Source organism: Hyperolius riggenbachi, chromosome 1, assembly GCF_040937935.1.
Source record: "Hyperolius riggenbachi isolate aHypRig1 chromosome 1, aHypRig1.pri, whole genome shotgun sequence".
NCBI classification, from domain to species: domain Eukaryota; kingdom Metazoa; phylum Chordata; class Amphibia; order Anura; family Hyperoliidae; genus Hyperolius; species Hyperolius riggenbachi.
Window position 1 is genome coordinate 358,937,800 of NC_090646.1, and position 18,322 is coordinate 358,956,121.

General features: G+C 43.7%; 1 protein-coding gene across 3 annotated transcripts in view; it reads right to left on the bottom strand.

Moving 5' to 3' along the window:
- Positions 1-491: 491 nt before the first annotated feature.
- Positions 492-18,322, bottom strand: part of CHERP (calcium homeostasis endoplasmic reticulum protein) — a 56,016-nt gene continuing 38,185 nt past the window's right edge. For 2 of the 3 annotated variants that reach the window (XM_068234208.1, XM_068234206.1), the window contains exons 12-19: positions 17,696-17,829; positions 16,844-16,930; positions 14,523-14,672; positions 13,750-13,860; positions 11,978-12,072; positions 8,406-8,591; positions 1,529-1,582; positions 492-1,091 (exon numbers count right to left, since the gene is read on the bottom strand). In XM_068234208.1, the coding sequence (XP_068090309.1) occupies positions 1,054-1,091; positions 1,529-1,582; positions 8,406-8,591; positions 11,978-12,072; positions 13,750-13,860; positions 14,523-14,672; positions 16,844-16,930; positions 17,696-17,829 (855 nt within the window). In that variant the 3' untranslated portion in view covers positions 492-1,053. The remainder of the gene's footprint in view (positions 1,092-1,528; positions 1,583-8,405; positions 8,592-11,977; positions 12,073-13,749; positions 13,861-14,522; positions 14,673-16,843; positions 16,931-17,695; positions 17,830-18,322) is intronic. The other variant, XM_068234207.1, reaches the window with a different exon arrangement.

An 18,322-nucleotide genomic window follows, 5' to 3' on the forward strand; every position in this document is an offset into this window, starting at 1 on the left:
TAAAAGAGCCATTTTTAAATAGAGGTGCCTGCCTGAATGGACTGGATTGCTACAAAGTCAGGGCCTTTTTCCACTAGCCTGCGATTTGCGATTTGCTTCTGATCGCAAATCGCAAGGTACATTAAACTAATGGAAACTGCAGCAGCAATTTCCATTAGTGCGATCCGATTGCGATGCGATTTTGGTCAAAGCGCAATCGTCGTCCTGCCGCGTTTTGTATGCGATTGAGCTGGACTATAATGAATATAGTAGCTCAATCGCAATCGCATGGTGGAAATTGAAACGCGATTGGAATCGCGATCGCATTTCATAGTGGAAAAGGGCCCTCCAGTGACTGGAGTTTATGTGCTCCCCACATGCATTGTTGATAGCAACTTTATTAATTAAGTTTGTTCAGTAAAGTACGGTTGTATTTATTTGTAGCATCAGTGGCAGATTTGGCATTTACATTATGCAGGAACTCAAACACCCCACCCAACAAAACGCAGCAGTCTTTCACTTCATGTTTAATATACAAAATGACCTGTACGTGGCAGTGGCCTTTTCACGTACAAAACAGAAATCAGTCAAATGTTTGCACTTATGACATACAGTGACAGCATACAACACAGAATCGCCAAGGAGTAAAATACTATTCACATTCCACCTCAAACACTTAACCAGTATCAAACCATTCCTTTTACGGAAATTCTTTACAGTCAGTTCAAGATCTTGCTTTCAAGCTGTTTTATTGTAGAGTAGTTCCTCATGAAGTACTGGAGATTGCTGGTGATCCAAGAAAAACTTTATATACATTTTCTATTTTTCTTTATTGTGGTAAACTCCATATTTATAAGAGAATTCATTGACTACATTTTTCCCCCAGTTCAAAGATGAAAACAGGACTATAATCCTGATAAACAGAGATGTACTCTGTGCATCATAAAAAAAAAAAACCTTTACCATTTCAATGGTAAAGACCGCCAGAAATAATTCTTAGAATGTATATGGTAAAATTCAAAGTCCATCCCCACTAAGGAGTCTGTATCTCCAGCGTCAGCACCTAGGGTTGGGCTATTCTTGTACTGGAGGATCCTGGCATTCCCGCTTCACTGTGGGAGCATGAAACAACAGTGTCAGACACTTCACCAATACTTTGAAACACATTTACTATAGATTTTCCCAAAGCATATCATTGGGTGGCACCTCAACCAAACTGTTGATAAAAATAAAAGGAAGAATGTTGCAACGATTATACTTCCCAGAACAGAGGGGGGGAAAAAAAGAGGGAGGAGGGGGATTGCGTTTTGCCAAAGCTCTGTACTGCATTGGGCATTATAAGGCTAGCGGCTGCAGTGGCAAGACTAATATTAGACCAGATATATACACATCTAATGGTATAGAGTGATAGAACAGGAATAAATCAGTATTTACCACTTACTGGATAGTATGGGGATACCTTAACTGATGCCAAAGACCTGAGCAAACTAAAGGTCGCTAGATTTTAAGGTCACTAGTTTGTAAACAAAGATGTGGATAAAATACTCACTGTTTCCTGGTGGAGCTGACCCTGGTGGAAAGGCTGCAGCACCCGCTTTAAAGTCTGGAAAATTAAAAACAGATGCAAATTGACATAACTAGGCCTGGACTCATCATAGCAAAAATGTGCAAGGCAGAAAGACAACACGTAACAAGAGTGTGTATACAGGCCAACGTATGAAAGCATAATATGAGTAAAACAGAACTAATAATTTTTCCACCGTCTCTGTCCACCTCCCTGCCTGAAGTTACAATGAATGTTAATAACACTCCCATAACTTCAGTTCCCAAAGCTCGGTGCTTGGGGGTGATATTCGACTCATCTCTCTCTTTTATTCCTCATGTTCACTCCATAACCAGCTCCTGCCATCTCCAACTCAAAAACATATCTCACATCCGTCCCTTTCTCACTCAAGACACAACTAAAATGTTAATACATGCTCTCATAATTTCTCGTCTGGACTACTGCAACGTACTACTTAGTGGACTACCGTCTAACAAACTGGCCCCGCTCCAGTCGGTACTGAACTCAGCTGCTCGTCTCATTCATCTTTCTTCTCGATCTTCCTCCGCCGACCCTCTTTGTCAAGCTCTTCACTGGCTGCAAATTAACCAGAAGATTCAGTTCAAACTCCTAACTAGTGTTGGGCGAACAGTGTTCGCCACTGTTCGGGTTCTGCAGAACATCACCCTGTTCGGGTGATGTTCGAGTTCGGCCGAACACCTGACGGTGCTCGGCCAAACCGTTCGGCCATATGGCCGAACTAAGAGCGCATGGCCGAACGTTCCCCGAACGTTCGGCTAGCGCTGTGATTGGCCGAACGGGTCACGTGGTTCGGACCCGAACGCGCTCTGATTGGCCGAACTGTCACGTGGTTCGGGTAAATAAATACCCGAACCACGTCATATCTCCGCCATTTGTCTGTGGGTTTAGCTTTGGGTAGGCAGGCAGGGTAGTTCGCGCTCCAGCCACGCTAGCCAGGGTCCCCCCCAGTCATTGTGTGTCGCTGCTGGGAATAGTAGTACACCGCTCGCTCAGCATTCTGTTTACTGCCACTCTGTGTACCTCGCTCAGCCACACTATATAGCATTCTGTTTACTGCCACTCTGTGTCTGCTGGGAATAGTAGTACACCGCTTGCACAGCCACACTATATAGCATTCTGTTTACTGCCACTCTGTGTACCTCGCTCAGCCACACTATATAGCATTCTGTTTACTGCCACTCTGTGTCTGCTGGGAATAGTGGTACACCGCTCGCTCAGCCACACTATATAGCATTCTGTTCACTGTTCTGTGTCTGCTTGGAATAGTGGTACACCGCTCGTTCAGCCACACTATATAGCATTCTGTGTACTGTTCTGTGTCTGCTGGGAACAGTAGTACACCGCTCGTTCAGCCACACTATATAGCATTCTGTGTACTGTTCTGTGTCTGCTGGGAACAGTAGTACACCGCTCGCTCAGCCACACTATATAGCATTCTGTTCACTGTTCTGTGTCTGCTGGGAATAGTGGTACACCGCTCGCTCAGCCACACTATATAGCATTCTGTTCACTGTTCTGTGTCTGCTGGGAATAGTGGTACACCGCTCGCTCAGCCACACTATATAGCATTCTGTTTACTGTTCTGTGTCTGCTGGGAATAGTGGTACACCGCTCGCTCATCCACACTATATAGCATTCTGTTCACTGTTCTGTGTCTGCTGGGAATAGTGGTACACCGCTCGCTCAGCCACACTATATAGCATTCTGTTCACTGTTCTGTGTCTGCTGGGAATAGTGGTACACCGCTCGCTCAGCCACACTATATAGCATTCTGTTTACTGCCACTCTGTGTACCTCGCTCAGCCACACTATATAGCATTGCGTACTCTGCCAGTCAGTGTGTATATTGCTGGGATCAGTAATACTCCACTCACCGTCAACCACTATATGAGCTCAACATGAGTTCCCCAGAGACCTCCGCTGTGAGCAGCACTCCCAACAACAGCAACAGCCAACGCCCCACGCAAGCTATAACATCCACCCCAGCAGCCAGTGGTCAGCAGCAGCCCTCCCCGGAGGAGAACGTTGTGTCCATCAGTCCGTCGCCAGAGCGATTAATGAGGGCTGCCATTGAGGAGATGATGGGGCCTGATGTGGAGGAGGAGGTCTGGCTCAGGCCAGCATCCCAAGTTAATGTTGAGGACGATGAGGGGTCTGTGTCTGGGGATGTTGGGGTGGCAGAGGTGGTGGGTGGGTCAGACTCAGGAGAAGAGTTGTATGATGAGGATGATGATCGGGACCATCTGTATGTGCCTCAGAGTCCGACCCCGGAAAACATGTTGTATCGTGTGTTTAGGTACTAAAATCTGCGTTCCCTCCCAGTAGTGTTGGGCGAACAGTGTTTGCCACTGTTCGGGTTCTGCAGAACATCACCCTGTTCGGGGTGACTATATAGCAGACTATATAGCATTGTGTTTAATGCCACTCTGTGTACACGGCTCAGCCACACTATATAGCATTGTGTTTACTTCCACTCTGTGTCTGCTGGGAACAGTAGTACACCGCTCACCCGCCACTGTATAGCATTGTGCTCTGTGTCACTGCTGACAATAGTGGTACACCGCTCACCCACCACTGTATAGCATTTCTGTACTGCCACTGTACTGCTGCCAGTCAGCGTGTACTTTAAGGATAAGTGAAATGAGGAAGAAATCCGGTGAAAGAGGGAGGGGCAAGGGAAGAGGTGTTTCCCCTGACGGTTCACGTACAGGCCACAGGGGAGCACCCAAGAAAACCCACTCAATACTGCCCATGTTGTCCAGGACAACAACCCTCACAGATCCAAAAGAACAGGACCAGATAATTACTTGGATGACCTCTCAAGCGTCCAGCAGTGGGTTAAGCAGCACCAGCACATCACGCACGAGGTCCGAGTCCTCAGCCAGTTAAAGTCTGGGCTTTCTTTGAAGACTGCACTGAGGATGTTACCATGGCGATTTGCAAGGTGTGCAAGACCCGCCTGAGCAGGGGGAAAAGTATTAACAACCTCTCCACCACCAGCATGAGCCGCCACATTCTATCCAAACATCCCACTCTGTGGGCAAACGCGGCAGGACAGGGTACCACCAGCAACACTGCCTCCCTTGGGTTCACCAGACTCACCACCAGACCCGCCTCAGCAGCAGCAGTAGCCCAGCCATTGCGTGGTTCACAACATTCACAAACATCAGACGATGCTGACACTGTCACTTTCCGGACTAGTGCTCTTGAGGTCTCCCAGTGTTCATCAAACACAACAACCAACAGCCCTTCGGTGTGCAGCGCTACGGTTGAGTTGTCTGTTTCTGAGATGTTTGAGCACAAGAGGAAATTGCCAGCAAATGACCCCCGGGCCGTGGCAGTAACAGCCAGCCAGCATAGCCAAGCTTCTGGCCTGCGAAATGCTGCCATATCGAGTGGTGGAGACAAACAGCTTCAAGGGCATGATGTCAGTGGCCATCCCACGTTACGTGGTTCCCAGCCGCTACCACTTTGCGCGCTCTGCAGTGCCTGAGTTGCATGAGCACGTGGTCAGCTAAATAACCCGAAGCTTGAAGAATGCCGTTGCCTGCAAGGTTCACCTCACCACTGACACCTGGACGAGTGCGTTCGGCCAGGGTCGATACATCTCCCTTACCGCGCACTGGGTGAACCTTGTGGAGCCTGGCAGCGATTCCTCACCTGCTACGGCGCGGGTGTTGCCCACGCCGCAAACAGCTGGATAACAACAGCAGCACCTACCTCTCTGACTCCTTCTCCTCCAACGCATCTCAAAGCTGTACCTCATCCGGAAATGCTAACCCAGCACCAGCAGCAGTAGGATCGTGGAAGCAGTGCAGCACAGCTGTTGGCATGCGTCAGCAAGCGTTGCTGAAGCTGATCTGCCTTGGGGATAAGCAGCACACAGGGGAGGAAATTTGGAGGGGAATAAAGGAACAGACGGATTTGTGGCTGGCACCGCTGGACCTGAAACCGGGCATGAAGCTAGACACCTGGCACGAACTGGCAATGTACGCAATAGAGGTGCTGGCTTGCCCGGCAGCCAGCGTTATGTCGGAACGCTGTTTCAGTGCTGCCGGAGGCATCATCACAGATCGGCGTATCCGCCTCTCCACAGAAAATGCAGACCGTCTGACTCAAATTAAAATGAATCAATCCTGGATTGGAAACGACTACGCAACACTCCTGGACCCCAACCAAGTAACATGACCGATGAACATCTGGGATGGTTTAGCGTTTCCGGTCCCTGTTTATTGAACCTCTCATCTGTATTACATTTATGACTGCATGGCGGCAAAAAGCATTGCTGCTATATCCGCACGCTTTTTGTCCTCATGCAAGGCCTGGGTTGTTGTGTCTCACAAAGCGTGGCCTTCTCCTCCTGCGCCTCCTCCTGTTCCATCACGTGTGCTGCTGCTGCTGCTGGGTTACCGTTGCCGCGTGGTCCCTGTTTATTGAACCTCTTATCTTTATTACATTTATGACTACATGGCGGTACAAAGCATGCTATCCGCACGCTTTTTGTCCTCATGCAAGGCCTGGGTTGTTGTGTCTCACAAAGCGTGGCCTTCTCCTCCTGCGCCTCCTCCTGTTCCATCACGTGTGCTGCTGCTGCTGCTGCTGCTGCTGGGTTACCGTTGCCGCGTGGTCCCTGTTTATTGAACCTCTTATCTTTATTACATTTATGACTACATGGCGGTACAAAGCATGCTATCCGCACGCTTTTTGTCCTCATGCAAGGCCTGGGTTGTTGTGTCTCACAAAGCGTGGCCTTCTCCTCCTGCGCCTCCTCCTGTTCCATCACGTGTGCTGCTGCTGCTGCTGGGTTACCGTTGCCGCGTGGTCACTGTTTATTGAACCTCTTATCTTTATTACATTTATGACTACATGGCGGTACAAAGCATGCTATCCGCACGCTTTTTGTCCTCATGCAAGGCCTGGGTTGTTGTGTCTCACAAAGCGTGGCCTTCTCCTCCTGCGCCTCCTCCTGTTCCATCACGTGTGCTGCTGCTGGGTTAGCGTTGCCGCGTGGTCCCTGTTTATTGAACCACTTATCTTTATTACATTTATGACTGCATGGTGGTACAAAGCATGCTATCCGCACGCTTCTTGTCCTCATGCAAGGCCTGGGTTGTTGTGTCTCAAAGCGTGGCCTTCTCCTCCTGCGCCACCCTCCTCCTGTTCCATCACGTGTGCTGCTGCTGGGTTAGCATTACCGGTCCCTTTTCCTGGAACCTCTTATATGTATTACATTTATGACTGCATGCCGACAAAAAGCATGTTACCTGTGCAAAGAAAACAGACATTTCCCGCATTTAAAAGACAGTTTTCCCTTTGAAACTTTAAAATCGATTTTCTCAAAAACTATAAGCTCTTTTTGCTAAATTTTTTTTTCCTCTTGTACCCACTCCCAAGGTGCACATACCCTGTAAATTTGGGGTATGTAGCATATAAGGAGGCTTTACAAAGCACAAAAGTTCGGGTCCCCATTGACTTCCATTATGTTCGGAGTTCGGGTCGAACACCCGAACATCGCGGCCATGTTCGGCCTGTTCGGCCCGAACCCGAACATCTAGATGTTCGCCCAACACTACTCCTAACCCTAACCTACAAAGCTCTCCACAATCTCTCTCCCCGGTACATATCCTCACTAATCTGCAGATACAAATCCAATCGCAATCTCAGATCGGCACATGATCTTCGGTTGTCCTCCTCTAGAATCCACTCCTCACATTCACGTTTACAAGACTTCGCACGCGCTTCACCCCTCCTCTGGAATGCCCTCCCACAACACATCCGTCACTCGCCAACCTTTGTTACCTTTAAACGCTCTCTAAAAACACACTTGTTCCGACAAGCATATGCGCTTCCTTAGGCCACTTCCCTTTGGACTAAGACAAAATTGCACTCCTGCTAGGTATCCTAAAACACAAAGCCTCTATATATTTGCTGCATACTACCCCTCCTCCTGTCCCCTCCCCCCCCCTCCATTCCCTTTTAGATTGTAAGCTCGCAAGGGCAGGGCTCTCTCCCCCTTTTGTGTCTTGGTAACCACTATACATTTTATTCATCATGTTAATTTTATCACTGTCATTACCAATTCGATAATTTGTATTTTGTATCATTCTTTGTATTTTGTCACTAATTATGTATCTTGTATATTGTCTGTATTATGTACCCCATGTTTGTTTCTTACTTTGTACAGCGCCACGGAATATGTTGGCGCTTTATAAATCAATAATAATATATAAGGCTACACAGGATTTTACACACTGCTAGATTCAGCCATAGTTTGAAGGAACAAACTAATTCAATTAACAGAATATTTGTCTGTTCATGACATTAAATGTAGAAGGAGCTGAAAGCCAAGATCATACACAAAGCAGGACTTTAGAAAAGAGATCCTCCAGCTAAAGGTTAATATAGAGAAAACACATAAGTCACATTTTGAGTATACAGTATTGAGAGAAGTAAAAGCATCAAAATATTTTCTGAACCTACGTTCAGAAAATCTTTTTTTTCTCCAAGGGTGGGCCCTAACCAGTACAATTCTCCAATCGATCGTCCAATTAAATCGTAATTTCAATCGGAAACTGTCGTTTGGGCCCACTAACAGAAGAAAAGCTGCTATCTAATTCAATCACATTGATGGAACTGATCTGAAAAAAAGATTGATTCCATCAATCTGATCAAATTGGATAGCAGCTTTCTGTTTGTGGGGTTGAACGATCGTTTCCCATCGATTTCACGATCGAAACGGGCAAATCGATTGTCCAGAGAATTGTACAGTTAATTGCCACCTTTAGGAGTCAGAAACGTTCTCACAACTGTACCTATAATGGGTACGGTTATCAGCACTTACTCTCTTCCCTGGCTTTCATTCGCGCAATGAAGGAGTAACTTTTATTCCTTCGGTAATTTTCATAGGGGTCGTCTAGGGAGACTCCGACTCCTTTGTACTGGTCCCACTTGTCTCGCACATCTCCCCCTTTAATGGGGTCTTGAATCCCCTGCTCGTTTGCACCAAGGCCCCCAGCGCCACTCCACCCTAGGCAAAGCAAGTAGCAGAGAGGTTTAGTAGCAGCAGCCAAAATAAATCAAACATGTCTTCATTCAAAATGGACATTACATAAATGTGGATATACTGTAATTGTGTTAGTCGTGAGATATACAAGTAGCAATAAATAAACATGAATGCAATTATAGCACAAAAATACGCTGCTATTTATGTTAGTCATTATACATACAAAATTAGGAAATATTTCTTTAGGATGGGTTTACACTCGGTAGGGTTCCGTGCAATAAACAGCCACAGCGAATCCTTTGACCAATCTGCTGAGACAGTCCCATTATTCCACACTCCATTGGTGGCCATTATAACAGACATGTCATAAGTAACATTGCTATCTATGACAGGCCCGTGTTCTGTCCAGTATTCTGTAAACGTCCTATGAGGACTTCACGTTCAGTCATGGACATGTGCGAATGGATCCCAATATCCACAGAGAGTTGGCTTAAGATCGATCAATTTTCCACAACTGACCAAGTGTGAACCTAGCCTTCTAGTATAAGCATGTTCTGCATCCCATTTATTAGTAGGATTTTTATTTATTCCACCTATTTCTATAAAAAGGTCCATCAACAGCTTTATTCACAAGTGGAGCAGAAAATGGCTTTATCCCTAAAATCCCTTCTGCTCAGCCTATATGGCAGACGGAGCCCACCTAACAAGGCATTCACCCACCCAACCAGGCGACTAACCTTAACCACTTCACCACTGAGGGGTTTTACCCCCTGACCACCAGAGCAATTTTCACCTTTCAGCGCTCCTTCCATTCATTCGTCTATAACTTTATTATTACTTATCCCAATGCAATGAACTATATCTTGTTTTTTTCGCCACCAATTAGGCTTTCTTTAGGTGGGACATTATGCCAAGAATTATTTTATTCTAAATGTGTTTTAATGGGGAAATAGGAAAAAATGTGGGAAAAAATTATTTTTCAGTTTTCGGCCATTATAGTTTTTAAATAAAGCATGCTACTGTAATTAAAACCCATGAAATGTATTAACCCATTTGTCCCGGTTATAAAACCATTTAAATTATGTCCCGATCAATGTTTGGCGACAATATTTTATTTGGAAATAAAGGTGCATTTTTTTCAGTTTTGCATCCATCCCTAATTACAAGCCCATAGTTTATAAAGTAACAGTGTTGTACCCTCCTGATATAAATATTTAAAAAGTTCAGTCCCTAAGGTAACTATTTATGTTTTTTTTTTATTGTATTTTTTTTTTTTATAATTACAAAAAAAAAAAAAAAAATTGGGGAGTGTGGGAGGTAATGAGTTAATTTATTGTGTAAATGTAATGTTTGTATATGTAAAATGCTTTTAGGGTGTAGTTTACTATTTGGCCACAAGATGGCCACAGAGTGTTTGTTTACATGCGACCTGTAAGCGTCCGGAAGGACGCTTACAGGAAGCAGTAGGAGGCTGGGAGACGCACAATGATCTCGCTGTTTCTGAAAGAAGCAGCAGATCATTGCGGGGGCTTAGATCAACGAACGGGAATGGATTTTCCCGTTCATTGATCTCCGGGCGAGCGGGCGGCGGCGTGCACGAGCGGCGGGTGCGCGCGCACGAGCGGCGGGAGCGCGGACAGCGGCGGTAGCGCGGAAGGTACGGATTTCTCCGTCCCTGGTTTTTTAGGAGGGAAAAAAGGGGCGGAGAAATTCGTACCGCTGGGGGTAAAGTGGTTAATGTCTGACATGCACCTACAAGTCTACAAATGAGCTCTGTTCAAATACTAAATATAAATTGATTTTCATGTGCATTTTAAGAAAATAGATATTATTGCTGGTTTACCAATTGTGTGGACTTAATGCTATAAAGACAGAATTTTTTTACTTTGTTTATTAAATTCTCCTGAATCTGACTGGGTAGTTTAACAAGAAAAACATTAAACGTGAAGACTGATAATGAATAATAAAGTCTCTACATAGTGTTATGCTCTTGATAGAATTTGTGCTGTGCATCACAGAAAGGGTCCTTTCACAGTACATTATTTGCATTGCAGAATAAGTTTGCATGTCAACTCACTGCCCATATAACTCTATGGGCCAGTTCACATCTCTGCATTGTAACAGAGAGCTGTATTCTAACTTGCTGCTTGCAGGCTTTGTATTAAAGTCTATGTCCAGTCTCCATTGCAGTCCACCCACAATGCTTACATTATGTAACAAATGCAACATGTGCAACAGTGCAAATCCAGCCTAAGGGCTGGAACCCACAGGAGCGCTTTTGGCAGCACTGCAATACGCTAGCAGTTTGCCAAAACGCTGGGCTAATATTAATGGATGGGGCAACTTCCACAGGAGCGTTTACGTTTCTCAGAAACGCAAACGCAGGACGTGCAGCATTTTGGGAGCGTTAGCGCTTCAATGTAAAGTATTGAACCGCTAGCGGAAACGCTCAGCAAAACCTAAACTGAGCGGTTTTGCTAGCGTTTTGCGGTTCAGCACACTGTAACAAAATGAAAAATAATTCACAGGACCAATCAGGATAAAAACGCAAAACGCTGGGCAAAAAAATACAATGTTGCAAAACTTGACCAAAAACGCGCATGAATCCGCTTGCAAACCGCTCAGACAAAACGCTAGCGGTTGCGGTTTGCGTTTGCGGATTTCAGTGGGTTCCAGGCCTAAGAGTCTATTTACAATGTGTATGCATAGGTACCATTTGTTACTTGCCTAAAGGCCATGCCACATGGGCAACACAGTAACAGCAGATAGCCACCAGATGCTACCAATAAACTTGCTATTAAAAGTGAGTGAAGTCAGTAACTGTATTGCCACAAAATATTTAGTGGTTGGGTGACTACAAGTACCAAACGAAGTTTGACAACAACAGTTGCTCCTAATGCAAGTCTGTTATAACAACTAGTCATAGCCTGCAGAGTCTAGTTGCGTTATCTAGCAACGGTCCCTTTGAATAGTTGCTGTGACAAACTTGTCTGTGCCCTAAAGCTGGTACTGTGTTGTACTGGTCCAAGCCCTATTCCATAGAGCCATATCAATCCCTGCCTTGCACTGAAGAGGACCAAAAGTCTGAAACAGGCTGTCTGCATGTGGGGTTGGCATGGCTCTGTATCATGAATTCCTTCTGTATTAAGAAGGCAAACCAAACATAGCACTGTATACAGAGAAACTTGGACTTTGCTTGGTTGTTTTTACTTATTCATCCAGGGTGCCACCACTTAGCAGTGCCATGACTAGAAACAAATAGCTGGTGAAGTCAAAAGTCATGTCATACAAGACTGCTCCACTTCAACTGCCACATACAGCAGCCCTGAGAGGGAAAAGGCAACTTCTGAAATAGCGAAATAAAAACGTTGTGCTCCTCGATACAACTCTAGGCAAAATATATTTCTTACCCATTTTGACTAGCATTTGGTGGCCCTTGTTCTCTTCTCCAAGGCGGATATTCGGTACATTTCCTCCGGATCCAGAGCCCAGTCCAGAGGAGGAGCTAAAACAGGACATGAACTTATGAAAACAGGGTTTCACTAGGAGCATCCAATTTCACAAGGCAAGCTCTACATGTTTACTACTTCTGTCCCATGGCAAGGAGTGCAAAGCAGCAACAGAGTGAGACAGGTTTACTACAGTAGGCCAGCTTGCTCCACAAACTGCCCTAGAGAATGGCAGCACTGAAGTTGTTCTCCATGCAAACATTTCATCATTGCATTTCATATCAGACCTTCAAATGACACGGCGTCAGATACAAGCTGGGTGATGTAAAATAATGTGTAGCTATGATGAGCCTGTGTTTGCCTTCCCCAGTGTAAGTGACAATGCATGTTGATTGCCTTAACTTTTTGGCCAGTTAAAATTGTGTGTAATCTTTATTCATTAATAACAGAACTCCACAGCTGCAGCTTAAAACTGTCACATTTTATAGTTAAACCTAAAGCCTATCTGCAATCAAAGATAAATTAATGTCCTTGTTGCGCTCTCCACACATATAAATCCTAAAAAGATAAGATAAAAACTAACATAGCGTAAAGGTAGCCATACATCTAGCAATTCTGATTCAATCGAAAAATTGATAGACTTTAGTAAGGAATCGACTTTAGTATGATTGATCAAAAGTCTACCGACTAGTGACCCACACACTACAAACGATATCCTATGCGATTCACCTTCACATTCGATTTGACCGATGTGTCTCCATGCTCTGAATGCAAAAATCGATCAAATGACATGTGAACAGCAGCAGATTCCTGTGCAATCAACCAATATCTTGCATCCTGCTCTATCGAGTAAGCTGGTAGATTCGACATGAAATCAGACACTTCATCGATTGGGAATCCTGGAACACACTCGATTCCTTCTCGATTCGATTAAATGGTCGCTCATACTGCTAAATCGCTAGAGGTATGGGCACCTTAATACTGTAACGTTCAGCAACTAACACCATCCGGTGATAAGTGTGTTCAAACAGTGACAAGCAGAGTAACTTGTGATCAACAAATCCACCTTCAGTAGGACTGAGGCTCACCGGATTGCAGCCACCTCGTAGAACAGGTGGATCTATAGTTTAACTGGCCAAATGTTCAATAGCCTTGTACTGAGCAGTACCAAGCATCAGATCGAAATGGCATCAGATGCCTGCTGACAGCTGATGTAATACTGAGTATGCGCAACAGTATCCAGATAAACTATCAATATCGTTCAGTTAATAGTTTACCTAATAAGAGGCCGCATTTAATGAAGTACGATATCCTTTAGACACATTACCGACACAGGAGTCACAGAGGCAGAGTGACTGTTAATTATAGAAGTTTAAAGCTCAGTTTCCACTAAGACTGAAATCATCCTTTATATTCCTGAAAGCAAAGCATTTTCTATATACCACTATATACCATTTCCACTAAATCCAAATTTTCTGTGTGAAAAAACTGACAGCCTGCAGCATTTTTGTGACATACCAACTATTTCAGATGTAATGATTGTCAATATGCTAGAAGCATGCAAACATACGTACATTTTCCTGTGTGTACATTCGTACACGGAAAAACATATGCAAAAACTAATATCCTAGTGGAAACAGAGCCTTATGTGCACTTGTTAAATTAGACCCCAGTTAAAACCCAATCATCCTGCATCACAAAACCACAACACGCTCAGTTAGCTGGTTACTTACGGTGGGGTTGCACTGCGTGATCTAGATCTTCGCCGTCTCCCAGGTGAGTAAGACTTTGATCTTGATCTCGACCTTGACCGACTATGAGACGACTGGGATCGGCTTCTACTCCTAAAATAAAATTACAAGAAAAAGTACAGGGCTCATCAGCTGTTTTACCAGTGACTGTACAGGAGTATAATACCATATTATGTACCATAATACCCAACCAACACAGTTCTTACACCGGGAATAAATAACCTGTTTTTTAGAAAGTGTTAAGTATATCCTCTGAAGGCACAGAAACCAGTGTTAAAATTCTGTTTTACCTTGCTGTAGGTTCACTGATCAAAACCATGCTTAAAGCGGATCTGAGGTGAAAAACTAACTATAACAAGTAACTTGTCTATATATCTTATCTAAAGTTTACACAGCATATCTAGCTGCAAACAGCTTCAACAGTTTATGATCATTTATTCCTGTGATACAATGAGAGCGGCCATGTTCTGCTGGTCACATTACACACAGGTAATACAGGTAATTGTATTGGTTTACGACCTCCCCTGCACAGTATGGCTTTAAATATGTGCATATCAGCTGAATTATTGTTTTAATGTGAATTACAACAAACTTATTAATACAAAAGTTAGGAAAATATAAAATGGCTGTATCATACAGCCTATTTATACAGTGCGATAAACTAAGTAAAATGGTGAGGTTAAATGAAAAGAAATATAACTTATTAAAGCTTTACTATTGTAAATCTAGTTATGTTTGTAAAATACACACTTTACCTAGATCTGGAACGAGAATATGACCTGGAACGGGAATGAGAGCGTGACCGAGATCCAGAATAGGAGCGTGAAGACTTTGAAGATCTGGAACGGGAGCGAGAAGAGGACTGTCCTCGACTTTTCGATCGACTTTTCGATCTTGATGCCCTACTGACAAACACAAACTCAAGACAATGAAATAATGTAATAACATTAAAGCTGAACTTCATTACCTTGCATATAAATAGACAACCATTCACAAAAATACATTATAATAGATTACTTTTCTTTCTGCTTACACTCTACATGAGCGCTAATTTGCTGTTCAACATATATGTGTACGACATATATGTGTATGTTGCAGTTTCTTTGGCAAAAAACAAAACAAAACCCTCAGAGGACTTAAAGTGAACCCAAATTAAAAATACAAGATTTCAGAAATAAAATCTATTTTCTAAATTATAATAATAAATAGCAGCCTTTTTTTCAGCTGCATGACGACAAATATAAAATAGTTTACATTTATTGGAGGAACCCCTCCCTTCCTTTCAAATTGCCGGGACAAAATCTGGCAAACTGGTGGAGTAGCAATGGAGGAATTGTTAATGGCTGCCCCCAGTATAACCCTAGCTATGACAAGAGAAGGTGAAAAGCATGCACTGAAATGCTCATAGGCTTGAAGGAGTGTTTATTTATCTTTGTATGTGTCAGAGTGCTGCAACTAAATATTTTTAATTAAAAAAATGTTTGGTTTGGGTCCGCTTTAATATAGACTGAATTATATTGGCTGGTCTCAGCCGATTAAGTGTTTACCAATTCATTTTTGACATCTATTCACCGAGTGTCATTAAATACTTAAAGGATACCTTAATAAGTTCTGTATTTGACACGTGTGTGTGTGTGCGCGCATGTGTGTGTCCTGGTACAGCGCTGTGGTTGGCACAGCCGCAGTTTGTCAGCAGGAGTATGCGCGCACTCCCGTGGGAAGACTTGGCTGGTGTGCGTGCCCTCTGACCCAGACATACTGCTGCTTGGGCACCATAGGGCACGCACGCCGGTCATGGTTTCCAGGGGAGTGCATGCATACTCCCACGGACAAACTGCTGCTGTGCCGACCCCAATGCTGTACCAGGACCTTTTTATGAAAAACGGAGAGAAACGCAGGGCCACTGGAGGTGTGGTAGGCCTATGTGTACCTCCCCCCCCCCCCCCTACACATTAAATACAGAATTTATTAAGAGCTAAAGTATCCTATAAAGGAGTGGTCCAAGGAAAATAAAAAGATCCACTTGCCTGGGGCTTCTTCCAGCCCCTGTCACCTGCCCTGTGCCCTCGCTGCAGCTCCGGTGGCTCCCGGTCCCCTCCGGTGGAAAATCTACCTCGCCAGGTCGGCTTCCTCTGCGCTCCAGTGTGCGGTTCACTGGTTGCCATGATGTTATCTGGACTGTAAAGCGCAGACTGTACAGTCCAGATGACATCAGTGCGACTCAGAGTCACTCACGCAGGCATAGTAGGAATCCTGCCTGCGCTGGAGGGGACCCAGGACTACCAGAGTGGAGTGAAGCTGCGGCGTGGGCACAGAACGGCATGCAGGGGCATTAGGAAGCCCCAGGTAAGTAGCTTTTTTTTTTTAAATCTGCACAGATGTGTCCTTTAAGCACTACAAAACAAAGTTATTAAAAAAAAAAATAAAAAGGCCTTTTTTTTACCCCGAATGTAGTCAGTTGTATAATGTAAAGTTCCCGATTATTATTATTTTTTAAAACATCTGGTCTTTTAACGGACTGCACTACAAAATTTTCTGGTTAGAGAGAAACCTGGTTTGGAACAATAAACAAAACAAAAAAAGTTGGTGCTACGTTTGCCCTGATAAATTATTCTCAAAATTCTACAGGGATATAGATTGGCTACATTAAATTATTTATGAGGAAACAAACTCTCAACATCATTTAAAGAGACACTGAAGCGGGGAAAAAAATTGTAAAATCATTGCTAAGTAGTGTGTAAACTGCAAATATCAGAGAATGATGCAATGATATAGATATATATACACACACAACAAAAACAAACCTATATAACTGAAAATAAAAATATGAGTATATTTTCTTTGCTACTAATGTTCTAGTAATTATCCGTGCTAAACAACCAATTCATCATATATATTTTTGCGCTTCAGTGTCTCTTTAAACTATACCTGAGGTGAGACACATATGGATGCTGCCATATTTCCTTTTAAATGATGCACATTGCCTAGCTGCCCTACTGATCCACTGCTATAGCTATAGACTCTGAACTAGCATGCAGATCAGATGTTTGATAAAAATCTGACTTTTGCACCTTACCTGCCCCTCTTATCCTGTCCTTTCCTGCGTCGGGCCCTCATCTTTGCCCTGAAGAATTCATATAAGCCATTCTGCTCCCAGCCTTCACTGCACACATGAAACAACATACATTACTAAGACTAACATAGTGCAACAGTTAAAAAGTCATACAGATAAATAGTAGGGAAATCTAAAGGTTATTACACGCATGGCAAAACAGATTTTACAATACTATAAGAATAATCTTACTATAATTGTTACAAATTACACAGTGGTGTGGTACACCTGTGACACAGTGACAATTAAGATAAGATATAGCCATGCATGGGTATCACACATACACGCAACACACACAGATAAATTACAAATACATGTTACTACATAAGAATTTTGGCAGAAGTTCTACTAAAGCAAAACGGAACAAGGCAATCCTGTTGATATTGCGTAAATTATTACCTTTTCAAATTGAAAAATCCCTTGTAAAGCTGTACACATGACTGGTAGTGTGCACCCCTCCTTACAGACCTCTTACAACCGGTTATGTGAGCTGGGGTTTTACATCTACTTCCCATGAATTACAGAGTCCAATCTCCTCCTATTGATACATGTTTTTTCAGCGACCATAACATTCTGGGAAATGTAGTCAGGCATCTATTGTTCTTCCTATTTGGGGGGTCCACACCTAACTATCCCAACCCACAGCCAGAAAGTGAAAAAACAAGTTATGGCATTCTGTCCACCACTTTGCTTCTATATATGTTTATTTTCACTTATCCTGATTGCGAATAGAATTCAGTTGTGGGTTTAGTTGAGCCTTATGTTTCAAGAGGTAATTTCAAAAACATGAGGAGAAAGCAAAGAATGAAGGTTAACCTGTTCCGTGGTCTGTCATGTGAGGGAGGGCTGTAAAATGCTTCTACAGCAGCCAAGAGTCTTTCACTAGGTGGCATTGGAGGCGGGAGACGGATATCTTTGGGGTCCAGAGGTTTGTACTCATGGTCTTCCAGCTGCCAAAAAAGATTTATACAAGAGAATTTTTGAAAGGAAGCATAAAATCATATAAGAATAAGAGTCGCATAGTAAGTTACAATAGACAGAAAATATAACACACAAATGGAGGCTGGATGGGATTTGAAAAGCCAAGAACCCAACCTGTAACAATAATCCTCTTTATACCGGCTTCTGCAACAATCAGTGACCACTTCATAAGCAGCACTACACTGCAGATGGAAATAGCTGTATATTATGACAAAATATGAATGCCCCTTTAAAGACGCTCTGAAGTCTCTTAAAAATCCTCTTTTTATTACAAAATCCTGTGTAACATTATTGCCCTACCTAAACCGCCGCATCCCCACTGCTGTAATCGAACTAAATCCCCCCAAAACTCCCCGGGGGGCAATCCGGGCAGCGCTTCCGTGAGAGGCAGAGTTTTCAGCCGCAGCTCTGCCTCTCAGCACATCTATCAGCCCGCATCGCCGCCTCTCCCCTGCCCAGTTC